This window comes from Triticum aestivum, chromosome 2B (assembly GCF_018294505.1).
Source record: "Triticum aestivum cultivar Chinese Spring chromosome 2B, IWGSC CS RefSeq v2.1, whole genome shotgun sequence".
NCBI classification, from domain to species: Eukaryota; Viridiplantae; Streptophyta; class Magnoliopsida; order Poales; family Poaceae; genus Triticum; species Triticum aestivum.
Genome location: NC_057798.1, coordinates 725,429,579 through 725,449,435, shown reverse-complemented (window position 1 = coordinate 725,449,435; position 19,857 = coordinate 725,429,579). Strand labels below are relative to the sequence as shown.

Sequence of the window (19,857 nt, the reverse complement as noted above, 5' to 3'; positions counted from 1 at the left end):
TGGAGGTTCTAAAAACGATTGACAAGTTGTGGCGTGCCTACCTTTGGGCAGGATCTGACATGGTTAGTGGTGGCAAGTGCAAGATTAATTGGGAGCATGTCTGCAAGCCAAAGGAATATGTGGAACTTGGCATTTTGCACCTTTGCAAGCTTGTTGTCGCCCTCCGGCTGAGGTGGCTATGGCTTGAGTGGAATGACCCACCTCGTGCGTGGTGTGGATTGGGGATGCCTTGCATGACATCTAACTGTGACCTTTTCGCGGACTTGACTGAGGTCAAGATCGGCGATGGACAGAAGGCTTCCTTCTGGGAATCTTCTTGGCTTCAGGGTGTTAGGCCCAAAGATATTGCGCCAAAGTTTTTCGATATTTCATGCAAGAAAGGTGTTACGGTCGCCACGGCCTTAAGGGATGGGCATAGGATAACACAAATCAACATTGACACTGGCCTCACTCTAGAACACCTTCAACAATTCTTGGCCCTTTGGGAGAAGCTAGCGACTGTGGCCATTCAGCCGGATGTCCAGGACTCTATAGTGTGGAAGTCAACCAATGATGGGCAGTACTCTGCAAAGTCCGCTTACTTGGCACAGTTTCATGACCTCCCGCTCTCAAGTTTGGCTGCTACGGTCTGGAAGGCGTGGGCTCCCCCCAAATGCAATTTTTTTGCCTGGCTTGTTATCCAAAACTGAGTTTGGACGGCTGATAGGCTTCAGAGGAGAGGATGGCAAATTGTGACAAAATACCACTCTGCAGTCAGGTGCAAGAATCTGCAGCACACCTGATCTTCAAGTGTCGTTTCTCTGTCCGGATTTGAAATGTGGTCTTCTCATGGCTTGGGCTTGTTCCCACGGCCCTGTGGCTCCTGTTTGATTCGATAAAATCTTGGTGGGATGCGGTCCTCTCTGATAACACACTCCCGATGAAGGCACTGTCTTCCCTGTTGCTACTTGTGGGATGGGAGATCTGGAATGAAAGGAATGCTCGCGTCTTCAGGAGCAAAGCGGCGCTGGTGGCGACTGCCGTACGACGCATCAAACCGGAAGTTTCTATTTGGGCCACTGCGGGCGCTAAGCATTTGCATAATGTAATGCCGTGAGAGTAATTGTTTTGTTTTTCTGCTGCTTGGCGATGTCTGTTCTGAAACCTCTTCTTACTCAATGAAAATGGCAAGTCTTTTGCTTTGTTTCAAAAAAAAGATCAAGGAGCGTGATATATCGTCGTTCGGCCCAATGATTGAAGAGGTCAAACAAATGTTGGAGACACACCAGAGGTGAGGTGACGTAGGTCAGACGCACTGCTAATAGTGCAACCCATGGGTTAGCTAAGGAAGGGGTTTTGAGTAATCTCTACTCCTAATGGATGAATTGGTTGAATAGTCCCCCCCCCCACTTTCAACCGGTTTATTTTCAACCGGTTTTTCTTCGTCCCACCTCCCACCACCCCCTCCCACCGGTTTTTCTCTTTCTCATCTGGCCGACAATACCCAACGTATTTATGGTAATCAATCACAATTAATCCACGTATGGTAAGGCTATAAACTTAGAAATCTCAAATATGATAATTATAGTAATAAATCAATCCATGTATGGTAATGCTATAATCTGGCCGACAATACCCAACGTATTTATGGTAATCAATCACAATTAATCCACGTATGGTAAGGCTATAAACTCAGAAATCACAATTAATCAATCACAATTAATCCACGATTAGGGTAAGGCTGTAACTAAGGAAATTTCGAATATGGTAATTATCACCAGAATCAAAGCTTTCCAAAAAAGTTCTTCTTGCCATACCCTAATCGTGACCTTCTCATCCTGAGGCATTATTTCCATCTATTTCTCAGCTGAATCAGAACTTTCCAAAACTTTGTCTGACTAAATCACAATTTTCCTTCCTTCCCTATCATCTCAATCGAATCATGAGCTATAGGTAAGTCATTTCGTTCTCCACCTCGCACGTGTTGTACTGATTTTTATCATGGTTTGGCCCCCTGCCGTACAAGCCGCTTGATTCCTCATCCCTCGCTCAATTCCTCCACCCTGTCTTCTTCTTCATGGTGAGCGACCCAGGCAGCGATGCGTGCCCGTTATGCATCAGCGAGGAGGACCAAGAAATGGTGATTGCCAGCCCCGCGCTCGTCACGTGAACCCGTTCACCGTCAGGTCATGCTGGTGTGTTACGGGTGTAGGTGCACCTTACCTTAGCCATGGAGGTTTGCCGGTAGATAACGGAGGCCTCACCATGGACACTAGTATCCCTCTCCTCTTCCTGCGCCCATACCCTAATCGTGACCTTCTCATCCTGAGGCATTATTTCCATCTATTTCTCAGCTGAATCAGAACTTTCCAAAACTTTGTCTGACTAAATCACAATTTTCCTTCCTTCCCTATCATCTCAATCGAATCATGAGCTATAGGTAAGTCATTTCGTTCTCCACCTCGCACGGGTTGTACTGATTTTTATCATGGTTTGGCCCCCTGCCGTACAAGCCGCTTGATTCCTCATCCCTCGCTCAATTCCTCCACCCTATCTTCTTCTTCATGGTGAGCGACCCAGGCAGCGATGCGTGCCCGTTATGCATCAGCGAGGAGGACCAGGAAATGGTGATTGCCAGCCCCGCGCTCGTCACGTGAACCCGTTCACCGTCAGGTCATGCTGGTGTGTTACGGGTGTAGGTGCACCTTACCTTAGCCATGGAGGTTTGCCGGTAGACAACGGAGGCCTCGCCATGGACACCAGTATCCCTCTCCTCTTCCTGCGCCCTACCTCTCCTTCCTCAGTCTCTACCTCTCTCTCTTTTTCTCTGTTCCAGGAGATCTGCAGCCGACGCCGCAGGCCCTGCTCGTTCGCTGTCGGTCACCTCGCCTCGCTGTTCGATCTCACCGCTGGATATGCACGACTCCGCCGCCCTGTGCCGTCCTCGTCGGGCACCATCATGGCGGCGCGAACACTGTATGCAGTGGCTACAATCAGCGGCGGATTCAACAGCGCGGTGGGCACTAGCGAGTAGCGACCCAGCGGGCAGCGGCTGTGCTGGCCGCTGTCTGCCGCCGAGGCGTAACGGCTCGGGCCTAGACTCCGGGTTCGTCATGGCGCTCCGCGCAACTTCCCTTGCGCCGGCTGACTCATGCATGCATCTACAATCTAACTAGCTAATTCCTCCCTTTGACTGCTATTTTCTCTGGTTGTACTGTTCCACAGCTTAGGCATTTAATATTTTGATGCAAGGTGGAGGTGGGGGAAGAAAACAACAAGAAGAAGGATTGTGGGAGGAAGTGGCGTGTCATGTGGCGGCTGAGAAGAGGGAGGGGCATGAAGATGACGAGGAGATGCATTTATCTACCACATCATGAGCATGAGATATCATCACATGTAAATAGTATATGACTCATATCACACAACCATTCTTTTTGTAAAAACATTTTGTTAGCACATTTCTTGTTGTACATATAGTTTTTTTAGCATGTGGCAACACATGGGCATCCAGCACTATGTGAATAAATTCACTTTTGGTCCATTTTAAACTTGCTAATTGGCTTCTTACAACTCACGATGGATCTTTGTAATCCAATGTCTGATCGAACATAGAGATGAAAGAACTAGGAATCCGCACGGACTCGGTGCACGCCTTGGTGGTGGATCAGCACATACACAAGGGGAGGGGATTAGGGCGGAGAGCGGGGGGCATCACTCAATTTTAAAGGAGAGGGCTCTATTAGGAAAAGGAAAGGGTGTGTCATGGGACAGGGTTTCTGTATTGAGCCCACATGTTGAAAATAAGACAACCACATTTCTTCCCCACATATGGTCTGGATTTGGGGAGCCCACACTGGGAGAAATGAGCTTCGACCTTGAGGACAAACTTAATCATTTGTTTGATTCACTTATATGCACTATAGTCCGTAGCAACCGGTTATTTTTCGTCTGGTTTTTTGTCCCACCTCCCACCACCCCCTTCCATCGGTTTTCCTCTTCTCTTGTCTGGCCGGCAATACCCAACGTATTTATGGTAATCAATCACAATTAATCCACGTATGCAAAGGCTATAAACTCAGAAATCTCATCAATCCAGGTATGGTAAGGTCATGACTCAGAAAATTTCGAATATGATAATTATATGGTAATAATTTAGAAATCGAGCACTAAACCAATTTGAAAATCAAACCATTGATGCAATTAATCATCTAGATAGTTAATTACATATGCAATTAATTAGGTCCATTTGAATATGAATTTTTTCGCACTGAATCAATTTAAAAATTGAGTTATTAATGCAATTAATTAATTTGTTAGCCAACGCCTACAGATAATTAGAAGTAGGGATATTTCCAATTAGTCAGATAATTAATTCATTTGGTTGGCAATTAATTAGGCATTCATTTTTTGTGTACTTAATTAATTAAGCAAGCAATTAGTCATGGTGAATCATTTTGAAAGCGCTTGTGGGCAAAAACAATCAACGGGCTCTCAGTTACATTGCAAACCACCGAGCACCGGTTGCCAACATGGACACCGGCCACCATGCGCTCGCGACATGGGCGACCTAGCATTCAGCAAGATGGATGAAGTCTATGCTCCGCGGGATGTCCACTCGATGACGGTGGCCGATATGTTCGCGGGTGAGGACAACATGACACAACACTAGCTAGGTGGTTCATGCTATAGTAAAAAAGGAAGAGTGTTCCAAAAACAAGAAGGAAAAAGAACTGAAGCCAAAGTGGTGGATGGTGTTGGAGAAAGTAAGAGTGTTCCAAATAATAAGAGAAACAAAAAGAAAGAAAGAGTATTCTAGGAAATAAGTAGGAACGAGAACTAAAGTTGCCGAGGAATGAGAAAGAAGAAGATGAGGCATCGATGATGAACACATTAATGTTGACGTGGTGCTGGTTGGTGCCAATTAAACGGATTGGCGAAGAGGCATGGAGTAGAAGACGTAGGGAAATATGAAGAAGAGAAGAACGACAATTATCCCTTCTAGCATATGGATGGAGGTGGAGCTTATTGATGACTAGGAAAGATCTCTGTAGTTATTTGTTGTTTTGTGTTAATAGTATGTGTTAGTTTAACCCACTCTATTGTATCGTAAACAAGAAATTTTCATCCTTACTGCAATGCATGGCGAAGATGAGTTGGCTGTCATATGCTTTTAATGGAGGTGGGGCCAGTGAGAGAAAAAACGAGAAATGTCTCGCTACGGCGGAAAATCGGTCAAGAATGAGAGGTTCCGACAGAAAAAAGGGAAGGTGCATCATTGGATAGGGTTTTTGTGTTGAACCCGGATGTTACAGATATTGCGGATAGCCCGTAGCAACGCACGGGCGTTCTGCTAGTTTGTGTAAAGTTTGGCTGCATGAACCTCCTGAGTGTATTTTGCACATTATCTTGACAGAGATCACTGCCTTTTATGAATAAATAGAGAATGTGGTGAATTAAAAAAAGATACACTTGGGAATGAAAAGAAAACCCAACATAACACATTGAAACAAGACATTTTAAAAACAGCTAATAAGTCGCACGAATCTTAAAGCTGCCATGAACGGTGGATCCATACATGGATATCCCGTGCACGGTATAACTGATTTTCTCTACCTTGCGATTCATCATAAAGCCAACAGATATGGAAATAGGACGCAAATATATACAGATTTTATTTTCTAGGATGAGAAGATATGTACATTTTTTAATGCCAGCTCGACTAATGGAGTGATATGCAGGATAGTACTACTGCTAATTTACATCATCGGGGTGATCTGTCAGTTGTAACTGTCCTGTCACGAGTCTGCAAAGTCTTGCCCGGTTTCAGCGCGCGCACTCGTCGCCATGGATGGCACGGCGCCGCGGCATGGGCGCGCGCGCAGTGCTAACTGGCCTGCAGGAAAAGGACCAAATGGACACGGCTGTCCCGCCTCTGCAATGTACAGAGTCTGGGCGCACGAACGAACGACCGATCGATCACGAGACGAGCTTCTCGACGGCCACCCCCTGCAGCAGCGGCCGCGAGTCATTGTGCGGCGCCGCCATGACGCCGCGGCGGCAAGGGAAGGAGGGGCGGTCGTCGGAGTCAGACGACGAGACGCGGCGGAGGACGTCGCGGAGGTGGGCCTCGTCGCAGGGGAGCGCGAGGGGCCCGGAGGTCGACGGGAAGCCGTACTCCTCCTCCGCCTGCCGGAGGAGCTCCCGGAACGCGGGGTGGCTCAGCTGTGCCACCGGCACCAGGAACCGCATCGACGACGACTCCCCTTGGCCACGGCTCTGAACGCGCACGGCCACGTGCCCCGCCGGCACGGCGGCGTCCAGCATGTCCTTTACGGGCCGCACTGAGGCCGCCGCTCGGCAGCACCACCGTCGCACGGCGCGGCGCAGCCAGGCGAGAGACTGGACCGTGCTGATGACCTTGCACATGGTTGTCGACTCTGGGCTAGCTCTGCTCCGCTGTTCTCTGTCTCGACTCTTTGAGCTTGCATATGGCGGGTCGTGGGGTGGGATGGAGTATCTGGAGAGCGGGACGGGGTGGCAATATATAGCCCCGGGGCTCGGGCTCGGTCACTTGGAGTTGGCGGAAATTGCAGGAACCGTGGATCCGTGATGACTTGGACGTGTGTCGTGTGTCTCGCACGTGAGACCTAGCAGTAGCATAGCACTAGCAGTCTATGCAGTAAAGCGGGTTGTAGTATCATTTCGGGTGAAAGTGAGACGAGTGAAGTGTGGCCGATGTCTATTTCACAAACTCACATGATAGACGTTACTTTCTGTTGGAGGCGATTCGAAGTAGACTCTTCACAAAGTATTTGAACTAATCTTCCCCACAAGAAAATCATTTCTCGTTTAGTGCAGCTTAATCCGTTCAACTCTGTCTCTCTTTTTTTCACGGGAAAGCACTCTAGTGCACTTTATTAAATTGTGAATAAATTTACATATTCAAAAGCTCGTTCAAAATAAAACTCGGGAGTATTAACACCATCTTAGGAGATTATAGAATTTGAATCAAAAGAGCAACAAGTTAACTTGTGAGCAACTTAATTAGCTTTTCGCGGACAATGCTTGAAAGAAAAGTCGACCAATCCTTCCCGCAACCAAGAAGATTTCTGCTTGGACGGCAGTATACGGACTCCAAATTTTGATGATTCATGTACATGACTGAATGAGCTTCAAGTGTGAGGGGAATCTCGATACGTCCGCTTCGGCTAGTAGTTTAGGTTAGATTTTTTTTCTTTCTCTGCAGATGCGGCGCTTGGGCGGATGTCAACGCTTCGTCTTGGAGTTTGTCTTTCAGGCTCTTATCCTCCTTGGGTTCGTTTGTCCGAACATAGTCGACGAAGCTCCGACATAGATTATTGCCATGTCTTAGGGGCAGCGAGGTTAGGCTTTCTCGTCGTGTGACGAGATTTGGTGTCAGGTGCTTTATATCTATTCAGTAGTTTAACGGCAAAGACTGTGGCTCTAGGGTCTTCGTCCTTAGAGGAACATGCATGAAGCCTCCCCGGCTGTGATCACAAGGTCAAGCCGACTCAGATAGAGGAGCGGCGCGTCAGCTGCTTGTTCTAGTGGCGGTAGCGGGTGTTCGGAGGTCTAGGAACCTCAATGTATGTTTTTATTACATTTGAGGTGCTTTGTATGTTTATATTATATTTGGATCATTTTCAAAAGAAAAAAATAATATTCCAGTCAGATAACTCTGTCTTGGATGAAAAGCTCGTCCATCTGTGCTCGAGTCCAAACCGGTGTGAAAACTATCACTGTTCTGCATGCATTTTCTTGGCACCTGTGTCCCAGGGAGGACCGAGTAAATTGCACAGAAGTACCACAATTGGGGCATTGAAAGCAGATTGGTACCAAGATTGGTAATTTTTACATGTCAGTACCAACTTTGAAGCGAGGCGTTGCAAAAAAGGCTAAAACTGCAGTTTATACGTATTGACAGGGAATCTGACTGGTTGGGCCAGCCTGTCGGGTGCTGACGTGGCAAGTTTTTTGCAGAATACTTCCTTGCTTTGTGCGTAATCACGTAAATGCCCAATTATTTCGGGGAAAAAGGCTCCTATCAGAGGCTTTTTTCCGTTCATAATCACGTAAATGCCCAATTATTTCGGGGAAAAAGGCTCCTACCAGAGGCTTTTTTCCGTTCATAATTTCCACCACGGATTCGGACTCGTTTGCAAATTTGCGTCGGTTTGAACAAGTAATTAAAATGAACAAAAATTGATCAAAGCGCGGGATTCGAACCCGCGACCTACGGTACTCCGCCAGGGCAGCGCCCATTAGGAATCGCAGGCTAGATCGTTTTTATACTAGGCACGGCACGCTGGGCCGGCCCACCGAGGCCTGCATTGTTTTTTCCTTTCGCACTTACCTGGCGTGCGTGTTGGGGCTCATTCGTTGCCCAGATTTCTTTACGTTTCATTTCTCTTACTTATTATGCTTTACTTTTTTTTTTCTGGTTTTGGTTTATTTTTAGGTTTTTATTTCTTATTTTTTCATTCACTAGGTTGGTTTTTCTCCTGGATTTTTAACATATTTACTGAACATTTTTTATGATGGGTTTTAGTATATGATGAACAGTGAACATTTATTTCATGTAATGAACTTTTGGTAATATACATTTAACATGTTTTCAATGCCAATTCAATATTTTTGTAATATATGTTGAATTTTTTCCTTAAGATATGATGACATTTTGCATAATGCGCGGTGAAATTTTCGTAATTTATGGTGAACATTATCTTAATACACGATGAGTTTCAAGAATATTATGATTACACAATTTCTTAATTTATAGTGAACATTTTTAATACACAATGAACTTTTCTTACAAACAGTGAACACTTTTCTAATAATATAAATGTTGAACATATTTTGATTGCAAATTGAATATTTTTGTAATATATGTTGAAATATTTTCTTAAGATATGATGAAAAGTTTACTAAATGCATGGTGATATTTTTATAATTTATGGTGAGCATTTTCTTAATACACGATGATTTCAAGAGCATTATGGTGAACATTTTCTTAATACATGGCGAATTATTTGTATTTCAAGAAATGTTCAGCATGTGTTAAAAACTTATTGTGTAAATCATTCTTGCATTTCAAGAAACACGTCGATTTTTTAAATAAAATTTGAACAGTTTTAATGCATTTCGGAGATTTATTATGATTACTAATTTATTTTTAATACATGTTCTCAACTTTTTAATTAACAGTGCATTTAAAAAAATAAAATATATATGTATTAATATCATGAATAAAAAATATATATGGGCCGTGCCTGTGTTCTAGTCTGGTGCTTGACACTTAATAATACTAATATGTAATCGCAAAATATATATGTATTAATATCATGATTAAAAGAACAGTAACCCAGCGCGCAGCCACGCTGGGCCAATCGCCGGCCCAACGTCTCTAGGATAGTATAAAAGTGTTCTCGCCTCCTGTACATTCCGAGCGCTGCTGTGGCTGGGTGGCTAGCTCACTGCTCTTCTGTACCGCAGGTCGCTGGTTCGAATGCTGCGCGGGATTTAATTTTTGTTCGTTTTATTTTACTTGTTCAAACCGACGCAAATTTGCAAACGAGTCCGAATCTGTGTTTGAAATTACGAACGGAAAAAAAAGCCTCTCGTAGGAGCCTTTTCCCCCGAAATAATTGGGCATTTACGTGATTACGCACAAAGCAAGGGAATTTTCTGCAAAAAACTTGCCAAGTCAGCACCCGACAGGTGGGCCCAACCAGTCAGTTTCTCTATCAATGCGTATAAACAACAGTTTTAGCTTCTTTTGCAACGTCTCGCCTCAAAGTTGGTACTGACACGTAAAAATTATCAATTTTGATACCAATCTACTTTCAATGCCTCAATTGTGGTTTTCTGTACAATTTACTCGGGAGAACCAGACTAGAGAGGGCAGCCCCGGAGGGTCGGACCAGGCTAGCTAGAGAAGGCAACTACTGGCGTCACTGCCGCGGTGGCAGTGCAGACCACCTGACCATGCATCCACGAGTCTGCGGCACCGTCCAGGGCCGCGCCGAGCGCACCGATGGTCCGGTTCGGTACGCCATTGGCATCTGCTGTTTGTTCGTTGGTACGGTCTACCTTAAAGGCGCTAGCTAACTAGCTCCCAGTCCCAGTCCCACTCCCAGATCCAGTGAACCAGGCAAAGCAAGCAAGGCGCCATGCAGCAAGAAGCTGGATCCACTGACGTACGCCGGTCATTCTCCATATGACGCATGCGTTTGGTGTGCCGTCTCACGGATCTTGGTTTCCCTTCTTCCTAAACCTCCACGTTTTACTCTACTCTTCCACCGCATACGTTGTTCACGGTTGAGCGGGCACGGCTTGTGCTTGGTTTGCATTTATCGTTTTGGGTCTATCCGATGATCCACCCACCTTTTAGGTGTGTGTGTGTGTGTCCATGAAAATTCCATCTGGATGGATATGCAAATATCTATGGATTGTGCTGCTGGCACGTGCTTTAAATATATCTCTAGATTGTCCCATGCCTTGTGTTCTAGACTATGCTGATAGATCTTTTCTTGATTTCCCGCGAAAAAAAGAGCATTTCTTGATATTGTGTTCAGTTTGGATGGAATAAAATTTATGTTTCCCAAATGAACACAATAGAACTCCTCGTCCAGATGGACTTCTTATTGAGTTAAATTTTGGCCTTTAGTTTGTCACGATCTTCATTATCTTTTACAGGAATTGTACTAGATTTTATATTGCTAGATATAGTTATGGTATTCTCACTTTCTAAATGTGTAGATCCTGTCAAAATTCAACATTACATGCCAATTTGTCTTCTTAATATGTATTTTATGATTTGTAATAAAGTAAAAGGCAGTAGAGTTTTCAGCGGTCTTTAATTTAACGAACAACTTTTAAAAAAAATGGATACCCCCTTTGGATGGCGTGGTCTTGCCATAAAGGTGTTGCATGGAATTCATAGGAACAAGGGATCATTTGTCTTATTTAAAATGCATTTTGACAATACTTATTATACATTTAATTAGTCATTGTTTAAAGTAGACTTTGATATGATACATTTAATTGGTATTTATTTTAATCAGATTATGAGAAGACTTATGAAATGTTCATATTTTATTTTCTGCAAATATATGCTATAATAGGGTTGGCTGCCGGATTTGGGTTTGTAATGCAGTTATTGTAAACCTTTCAGAACTAGAAAAGAGTTGAGACAAGAGAATTATTTGTCCCACATTTTGTTAAACATTGTAGTAGATGATTTTACCATGATGATTAATAATTATAGTGAAATATATTTTATTACTAAGTTTACCAAATAATTTAGTACAAGGCGGCATGAACATGCTGCAATATGCAGATGCAACCATCTTCGTGTCTCTGAATAATTTGAATCGTTTACTACATTTGAAATTTTAATACGTCCTTAAGATCATCCCTCGCATTTATAGGTTGATTTTTTCAAAATGACACCTCTCCTGTTTTGGTGAAGAAAAAATATATAATCCAAGATTATAGACTATTTTTATACATGCAGATGGCAGTTATCTTTTAAAAATGCGGACATTTTGTGTAGTTAGATAGTCAGTCTTAATAATATGGATTAAACAAGTACTAACGAGAAGTTTCATTCTATATGGTATCCATGTTAAATTGTCGAGAGGTCATGGTAAAAGGTTTGATTTCTATAGGAAATGCGAGTGAGCCTACGATTTATAGTTAGCTTGTATTAGTAGATCGACATGTGCCTTACTAAATGGACCTGGAAAATTGACAATGAACATCAGATTTGGCAGAAGTTTATTAGAGATAAATATATTGGGAACTGCATGTTGTCCTAGTGAAAGGAAACATTTGGACAATCACACTTGAGGTGGGGTTTAGTGGAAGTACCAGAAGTATTCTTTATTTTCTATTAAAACAACAGGAAATGGAAACAGAGCTATGTTTTGGGAGGGTTTCTGAATTGGTGATATCTCGTTGTGTGACGAATATATAAGGCTTCATAATTTCACTTTTCGCATTAGGAAAAATGTAGTGGTTTACAACCGTCTGATTAGGAAGACACATGTGTCTCGGTGTTGACCAAACATGGAGGTTTTTCCGTATGGTCCACATATCTAGCCATAGAAAATGTAGAGGTTAAATGTTGATATATAAGTGTTTAGTTTGTTGAGGGCCCATTTCAAATTAAATGTATCTTGATGAGGAGAGGCTGTAATGGTAGTGACATAGGTGTTGTTTTTGTGACGTACTTGATTATCACTATCACTTGTTATTTAACTGCATAATAGCCAGATATATTTGAGGCTTGGTACAAAACATTCTACTGCATTATTGATGCGGCTGTAAGCTTCTCAAAGATTAGCTCTTGGATTTTGATTTTTCCTTGTAATGTTATAGGGATGGATTCGTGTGGGTGTCGTTGCGGTTATTTGGTCTTTGTGAGAAAAGGCATCATGTTTTGATTCAACTGTTGGTGATGTGTCAGCTCGCTAGACAGATTCACAACTGGATAACTATATAGAAGACAAACACTCAACAGGGACATGACATTATCTATATATAATTATCAAGAGTAGCCACTGATTTTTTTTGCAGGCGTGTGGGATGAAAAGGTCACTGACAAGAAGGTTGGGGGCTAGGTAATTAGATTGGTGCCAGACTAAAGTTGTAGTTTCTTCTAGTTTTGGAAAATATTTGTGTACGTTGTTGTGCAAATGTGTTTTGCTTCCTTCCTATGGTTATGTTCTGATGGTGTTTAAGTTTTCCCTAGTTTCACTTTTAAGTGGAGTTTGAGGTTTGTTGTAATACGTTTCACTGAAACTTGTGGACCTTGTTGATTTCATTTTATGAAATCGGGAGTGTGAGCTTCTAAGCTCGAAAAAGACGGGAAAATTCATATACCTTCAGCAATGTTTTTTGTGTTTGGCTATGACCTTTGAGCTGGACTATGATATTGCTTCTACTTGATTTTTTTCTATATATTTTGCCATTTTTGGCTATCCATCAAAGTAGTACATGTGGTTAGATGGCTACCAGTCTATTGTTGTCCCCTTTGTCCAACAAAGATTAAATCCAGGTATTGCGTATTTTATGTCTCGTTATGTCCGAATATTTTGTAGTGGGAGCGACATTCTATTGACAATGAGGTACCAACGGTGGCATCTCTAATGTTAAAACTCCATGATGGCAATAACCATTATCCGATATGCAAGTGTGTATGTGTCATGGTGATGTGTGTATGTATTTGCGTCTATGTTGTACTTGGTGTTTCTCAAAACATTTTTTTTGGATCAATTCTAAAATCATGTCCTAGCGAACGTAATAATCATGAAAAAGTAGAAACTATGTAACATGTGTAATCTTTTTTATATTTCAGGAGTTCCCAAACTTATATTCGTGTTTGTCAAAGAAACAAAGTTTGGGTTTTGGTCCCTTAACTTCAAAATTGGACATTTTGGACCTTAAATTTCGTAAACCAGGCCACTGACCTCACTTAAACCAGGCCGTTGACCGCACCCCAAGGAAAAAATGAGTCTACATCTAAGTAAATAAACACATATGGTACTAGGCATTGTTGAGGTAGTAACTTGGGCATTTTAGAGCAAGTACAATAAGATGATGTAGACGACTGTAAGGCATTAAATAAATATTTTTGTTGAGGTGAAGAAAAGAGAAGAGAATCAGGCTAGAGATTAATAGTCGGCTACATCATGTGCTCCTATAGACTTTATGAGAGTGTGGTGTGTCATATATCAACAAAGTAGTGCATATTTATATCTAACTATTATACTTGCCAACTATATGATTGATGTCAACATCATATAGCCAGCAACAATGATGGACTAGAGGCAAAGCTTATGGCGTGTAAAGAAGGCCTCGATCTTGCTCTTCACTGGACTGTCTTACCCACTTCCATTGAGTTGGACTGTGCTCAGGCACTCTCGATGTTAACCGCGAATCATGGGGACGGCTCAAGATATAGGGCACGTGCAGGAGACATCCAGTCAATGATTTTAGAGGACCCACGGGAGATTTCGATTACGCATATTAGGCACACTCAAAATAAAGTTAGTCATAGCCTCGCAGCCTACGGGCGTAGTACACCCCGTACCGCCATTTGGTTTGATACGGGCACAGACGAAATTGTAAACTTGTGTACGGCTGAAAAGCCGCCTCAAGTTATGAAATCCCTATTTTCCGCAAAAAAATAGCAACCAGCTATACTATTAACCATGCTTCATTCCGCACAAAAAAACGTATGCATGTCATTGGCAAAAAAGGGTTGTCCGCTTTATATTATAAAAGAACCATCACCACGTTACATCCGAATAGACCGATATAAACTCATGCTACCACCACACACAACACACACTAGACCTACTATGAGCAGCCTCTCACAGGGACCAGAGCGTGGCTCGCAATTTTAATATTTAATCGGATCATACATGCCTCGGACCTGGTTTTCTTTTTCTCAACTTTTTTGACATAATAATAGGACCCTATTATTTCTTCGGCAGATTGTTGTTTAGTCTCCCCTAAAAAAAAATCGTTGTTCAGTCTCGTCACGGTCACGGTGCGGTGCAGGAACCTCAGAGTAGTTTTCAAATAGATCATGGGAAATCTAGTTCGACGTACATACTTGGGCTGGGTAGATGGGATAGAAAGATCCGCTTGCGATGCCAAAAGTGGGTTCGACATGTCATACAGTTGAGCCCTCGCCATCGACAGCACATGATCGATACGAGCTACACCGTTACCGCTGTCCGATTCCGCCGTCTCCCGTCAGCATCAGGCGCGCAGCCAACAGATTCAGAAATACCAGCCGGGCGGGCTGCTCTGTGATAGCGAGACTACTCTCTGGTCACGTTGTGCAGGCATGGACAAGGAGCGGCGACATGACCGCCCGTTCTTCCGGAAGAACCCAGCCCTGAAAACGACGCTACCATTAGCACACCCTCTCCAGCGGCACGGCAGCTGCAATGTTCTTCAGTTTTGTCATGCTATCGACTCGTAGCCACGTACGGCTGCTGCGCTCTACACAGGCATGTACTGTATATTCTAGTCTGCCGAGCGTGACTACGGGATGCAAGAGATAGACATTTGCGGAATCATCTTGACGAACGGCATGGCCCGGCGCATGATTGAGCACCGATCGGCGCGACCTCCAGCTTCGTCTGTCTTGTCAGGTGCCCGGAAAGTCTTGCCCCGGTTTCGGCGCACGCGCACAGAGACCCGCGCTACGTGCGTGCATGCGTGCCCGGCGCCATGCATGGCACAGCGCCCCGGGCAGGGGCATGGGGTCGTACTGCTACCCAGTGCCCGCGCTCGTGATCGATCGCCTTCGTAACAGGATCGGCGTGCGCGCGAGAGAGGGAGCGACGGCGACGAGAACTTTGCTGGTGTGTGTGCGTGACGGCCACGCCCGCTGTGCCTGTGCGATGGCGGCTGGGGTTGCCTGAGTGCGAGGGCGCTGCAGATGAGAAGGCCCGCGCGCGCGCGCCCGGACAGCAGACAAGATCACGGTTAGCCGCGCGCTCGCGTCGTACCGTCGCCGCGTGCCTCACCTGACTGAGTGACCGTGGCGCCCTCGTTTACGGGGCGCGCGCACCCCTAAAACCGTGTGCGGATCCGCTGGTTTTACTGAGCTTCGCACCCGGGTTGGGCGAGCGACAGGGACTTCGGTCCAGTACTCTGTTTCTTGCTCCTTTCTCTGTTTTTCTCGTGTCCCTGTGGATGGGAGTGAAGTGGTTTCTTTTCTTCGGATCGAGAACTCTGTGGTGTTACAATCAAACGACGAGCAACAATTGCTACTGATCTAAGAGCAACTTTTTTTTATTGTTTTTGAGATAGCTAACCACTTATTTCAAGCGGTGATCTAAGAGCAACTTTATTAGAGTCAGTTACATCCGCAACCTTCAAAACGCATACGAAGGACGCTTCATAACTTTTTGGAGGCTCCTGAGGTGTCATATGCAGCCTTCATAATTTGTCCTTTTTGGTCAATACTCATGCAGTACATTAGAGAGGTTTGAACACTAAATTCGAACAAGATAGCAAAAAAAATAAAAAATCCCCCCCCCCCCCCCCCCACCCCCGGCAAAGAGTTCTTAATATAGGGAGAAAATGTGGATGAGCCACATTTTCAAACATAATTAGTAGGAGGGAGGGGCAAATTTTGTTGCTTTTACATATATGTACAAACTATAATTAGGGGGAAATGTCCATAAGTGACATTTTCATACATATATTAGTAGTGGACGTCGGGTCAAGGACTAAGCGTGGCGGCGGCATGGTCCGGCGCGGTTTTTGCCGGAGCGAGAAATTTAGGGGACATGAGCATAATTGTAGACACGGTCAGGGTCCCATTCAGTGCGGAAGTGGGTGAGAGGGCCTTCATCCCATAGCGGCCGAACGCGGACGTTGAGGTCAAGGGTGGCTTACGAGCGGGGATGATCCCAGACGTCGCTATCCTCTCCACACCCATCTCATGTGCTACCTCGTGTGCCACCTCTAAGTCCGCCCAGATGGTGTGCTCCCTCTCCAGTGCCAACGATCATCCTGCGACAGTCTCCTCAAAGACTATGCCATGGGCGGTGGCCTCGACGTAGGCGGCGTGGTGAGCTTCCCCTAAAAGCAAGGGAGTGGCAGGAAACCGGCCATGGCAAGGTATCAACACATTGGCTGGCAGCCTCCAACGCAGTCGTGGCAGGGCATCGACGCATCAGCGGACGGCCGGTGACGCCCTCCAGCTCGCCCCAACGATCCCACTCATCCTCCCGCGATGAGGTTGTCCTTGTCCTATGTGGCCTCCATGTCAACATGTTGTGCTCTAGCGCCACCGTGCACGTGTGCTCTAGCGCATGAGCAGCCGAGGGGTTCGGTGGTGAAGGAGGACGAGGACGATGAGGCGCTCAAGTAGGCCAACGAGGCCTCAGAGTTGGCTAAGCTCGCGCTCTGGCCTGACCTGCCCCTAGTGCTCCAAGATTCGATGATGGATGACACCGTACCCGCCCCTACGCTAGAACCGGAGATGTGGCCACTGCATGGACTAAGACATGGACGTCGACTTTCACGTTCCCAGCGACATCGGAGCCAGAGGAAAAGCGCCAGTAGGAGAAGCATCACGAGACAAGGGAGGCACCATCTGCACCGCCGCACACACTGAATGTAGGGCCGCCGCCACCATCGGCACCAATGTGGCCATGGTCGCCTCCAACCTATATCGACCTTGTGAGCGACAAGGATGAGAAGTAGGCTCCAGCGCCACCGCGTGCTCCGGTGGCCACCCTAGTTAGATCTAGGGTTTATTTAATTTTTAGTTATGTTTTTTAGTTTAATTAATGGAGCGGACTTTTGGCAACCATATATATATTTAAATCAAAAAGGATAAATAAAAACCAAATATGTGTCAAGCGTGTTGCGTGCACTGGGACGCCGGTTGAGACGAGTGGACATTTGGTATCCACCTGGCCATGAAAACAGGGAATTTTTTTGTGTAGTCACACTAAATCTCGGAAAAAAATTCTATGAGACCAGGTCTCACGCGAGATCCATCCTGATGGATGACATGTGGCATTCACAAATCACAAAGCATCTACCCACCCCCACTTGAAATCGGGGGAGGGGGGGATTAGATGTTTTGTGATTTGTGAATGCCATGTGTCATCCATCAGGACGGGTCTCACCTGCTAACCGTGAGACCAGGTCTCATATAATTTTTTTCTCTAAATCTCCACGTTTTCTGCTCTTTGCTACCACTTCACGACCACAATTTCAGCTTGGTCTGCATTTCCCGTTTTGAGTCTGTCTGATGATCCAAGCTTTTAGGTGTGTCCCTTGACAAATCCATTTGGATGACACAAAATTCCACGGTATGCAACATTGTAGTCACCTCCTTCCGAAGAAATAAAAACATTTAGAGTTTAGGGTTCCATTGCCTCCGGATGGTATGCCTCGTGTCCAGTGGCCCTAAGGCCATGGAGGCACTATGGACCCTGGCCCCTGCCGGCGGGAGGGACCTAACTTCACTTTCAGGTGCTCTTGTGAGTTCGATTAAGATTTGCATCCTACTTAGGAAGTCGAGGCAATGGCGGCTCCCTGAAGATGAAATAATATCATCCCGGCCTAGCCGCCATTCGGTGATGTGTCTAGCATCGTCGGAGGGTGTGTGGAGCTTGCCTCCTCTGTACCTCATGGGATTCGACCGATGCTGGTCTTCGGTGCATCTGCTTGGATCCAATCTTTGTTTGTCTTCATTTGTGTGTCTACGGGTTGGTTCCTTTCGATCTATACTTCTCTTCAGTGGGGACTGTTGTTGTTCTGCTGCGCTGGTCCTGTGGGGCCTTAGAACAACTACTTCCCAACTGTCTACTACAACAAGTTTGGCCCGACTCTAGTGAGGGAGGGACAATGATGGCGCCACATCTTTAACTTGTTTCAGTGCTTGTAGTCGTCACTTGGTGCTCGATGGGCTTGGTTGTTTACGGCCATGGATGTAATTTTTTGTGTTCTTTGTACTTTCATGGCATGCTGATTAGATCGAAAGTTTCCTCGCAAAAACTCCATTTGAATGGATATAGAATGTTCTGATGATGCAATGAATAGTACATTTGATTGGATATGGAATAATCTATTTATTGTGTTTTTATAGACAGCAAACCACCCGTACTAAACAATCTATTTATTGTGTTGCTGATACAGGTATAAACATATCTCTATATTACACTATGCCATGTGCTCTAGATTATGTTGATAGATCTTTTCTTTGTAGTGTTTTTAGTTTTTAATAAATAAAATCTAGTGTTTATTATGAAATGAAACATAAGATAATTCCTCATCCCGATGGACTACCTATTGAGTTTTATGAGAAATTTTGGCCTCTAGATTATTATGATCTTCATTTACCTTTTTCATGAATTCCACCATGGTAGATTGGATATGACAGGATTTTAATTGTGAAATTCTCACTCTTAATCCTAAATGTGTAGATGCTTGTACAATTCAAGATTATAGGTCAATTTCTCATCTTAATGTGTTATTTAAAATTTTACTAACATTATAAATAATCGAGTTGTTGTTGAAACTAATACAATAGGTCTGGTCATATTGCATGAATGCCTAAGAAGAAGAAAGATGGCACATTCTTCAAAATAAATCTTAATAAGGATTATGATAAGATTGATAGGTGTTTTCTACAAATGTAATGTTAAAGGGTGTTTTCATGCCATATGTGTGCTTTAGGTTATGAAAATTATAAAACATAATGGTGGAAAAGTTCTCTAGAGGTCTCCCCTTCGCCATAAAAAAATAAATTGTAGAACATGATAAAAACTATTTCATATATTACTAATTGGAGGCACCATACGAGGCCACACGTTAATTCTGGTGGCAAGATTGTGATATTCGTTAGATTTTTCTATTCCCAATATGTAGCTGTTCGATGTAGTTAAATATGAGGCCTTGCGCCAGCACCTCTCCTAGAGTACCAACATCTCATGACTCATCCTTGACACTATGGAGACAGATTTCTAGAGAAAGTCATATCTTCTAGTCTACTAATAGAAGAGTTTTTTGCATGGAGACAGATCTCATACACAATCAAATGAGATATTAGAAATGTGAAGACCATTACTATTTCTCGTAGTCTAATTATTTAGGTACTATCTAATTTGTTTTCCTAACCATTGTACTCCCATTGACAAATAATTATTGTACCAATAAAAATTATAGAGAGATGCGTGTTTGTATCTTCAATCCATATTAGATTCTTCTGCCTATACTTCTGCCAAATGATAATGGTGTTCCTATTATATGAATTTTCATGTAATATTAGTATTATTTTATTTTGAATAAATATCGCTAAAATGAAATTTT

The 19,857-nt window shown here is 44.1% G+C and overlaps 1 protein-coding gene across 1 annotated transcript; it reads right to left on the bottom strand.

Moving 5' to 3' along the window:
* Window positions 1–5,640: 5,640 nt before the first annotated feature.
* Window positions 5,641–6,475, bottom strand: LOC123042303 (auxin-responsive protein SAUR36-like). The gene has a single exon (XM_044464783.1). It carries the CDS (start codon window positions 6,403–6,405, stop codon window positions 5,956–5,958), a length of 450 nt encoding a protein of 149 aa, XP_044320718.1. The 5' UTR covers window positions 6,406–6,475; the 3' UTR covers window positions 5,641–5,955.
* Between the last annotated feature and the right edge of the window lie 13,382 nt (window positions 6,476–19,857).

Coding starts and splice junctions, on each gene's coding strand:
- LOC123042303 (XM_044464783.1), bottom strand. CDS start 6,405: ATGTGCAAGGTCATCAGCACGGTCCAGTCTCTCGCCTGGCTGCGCCGC.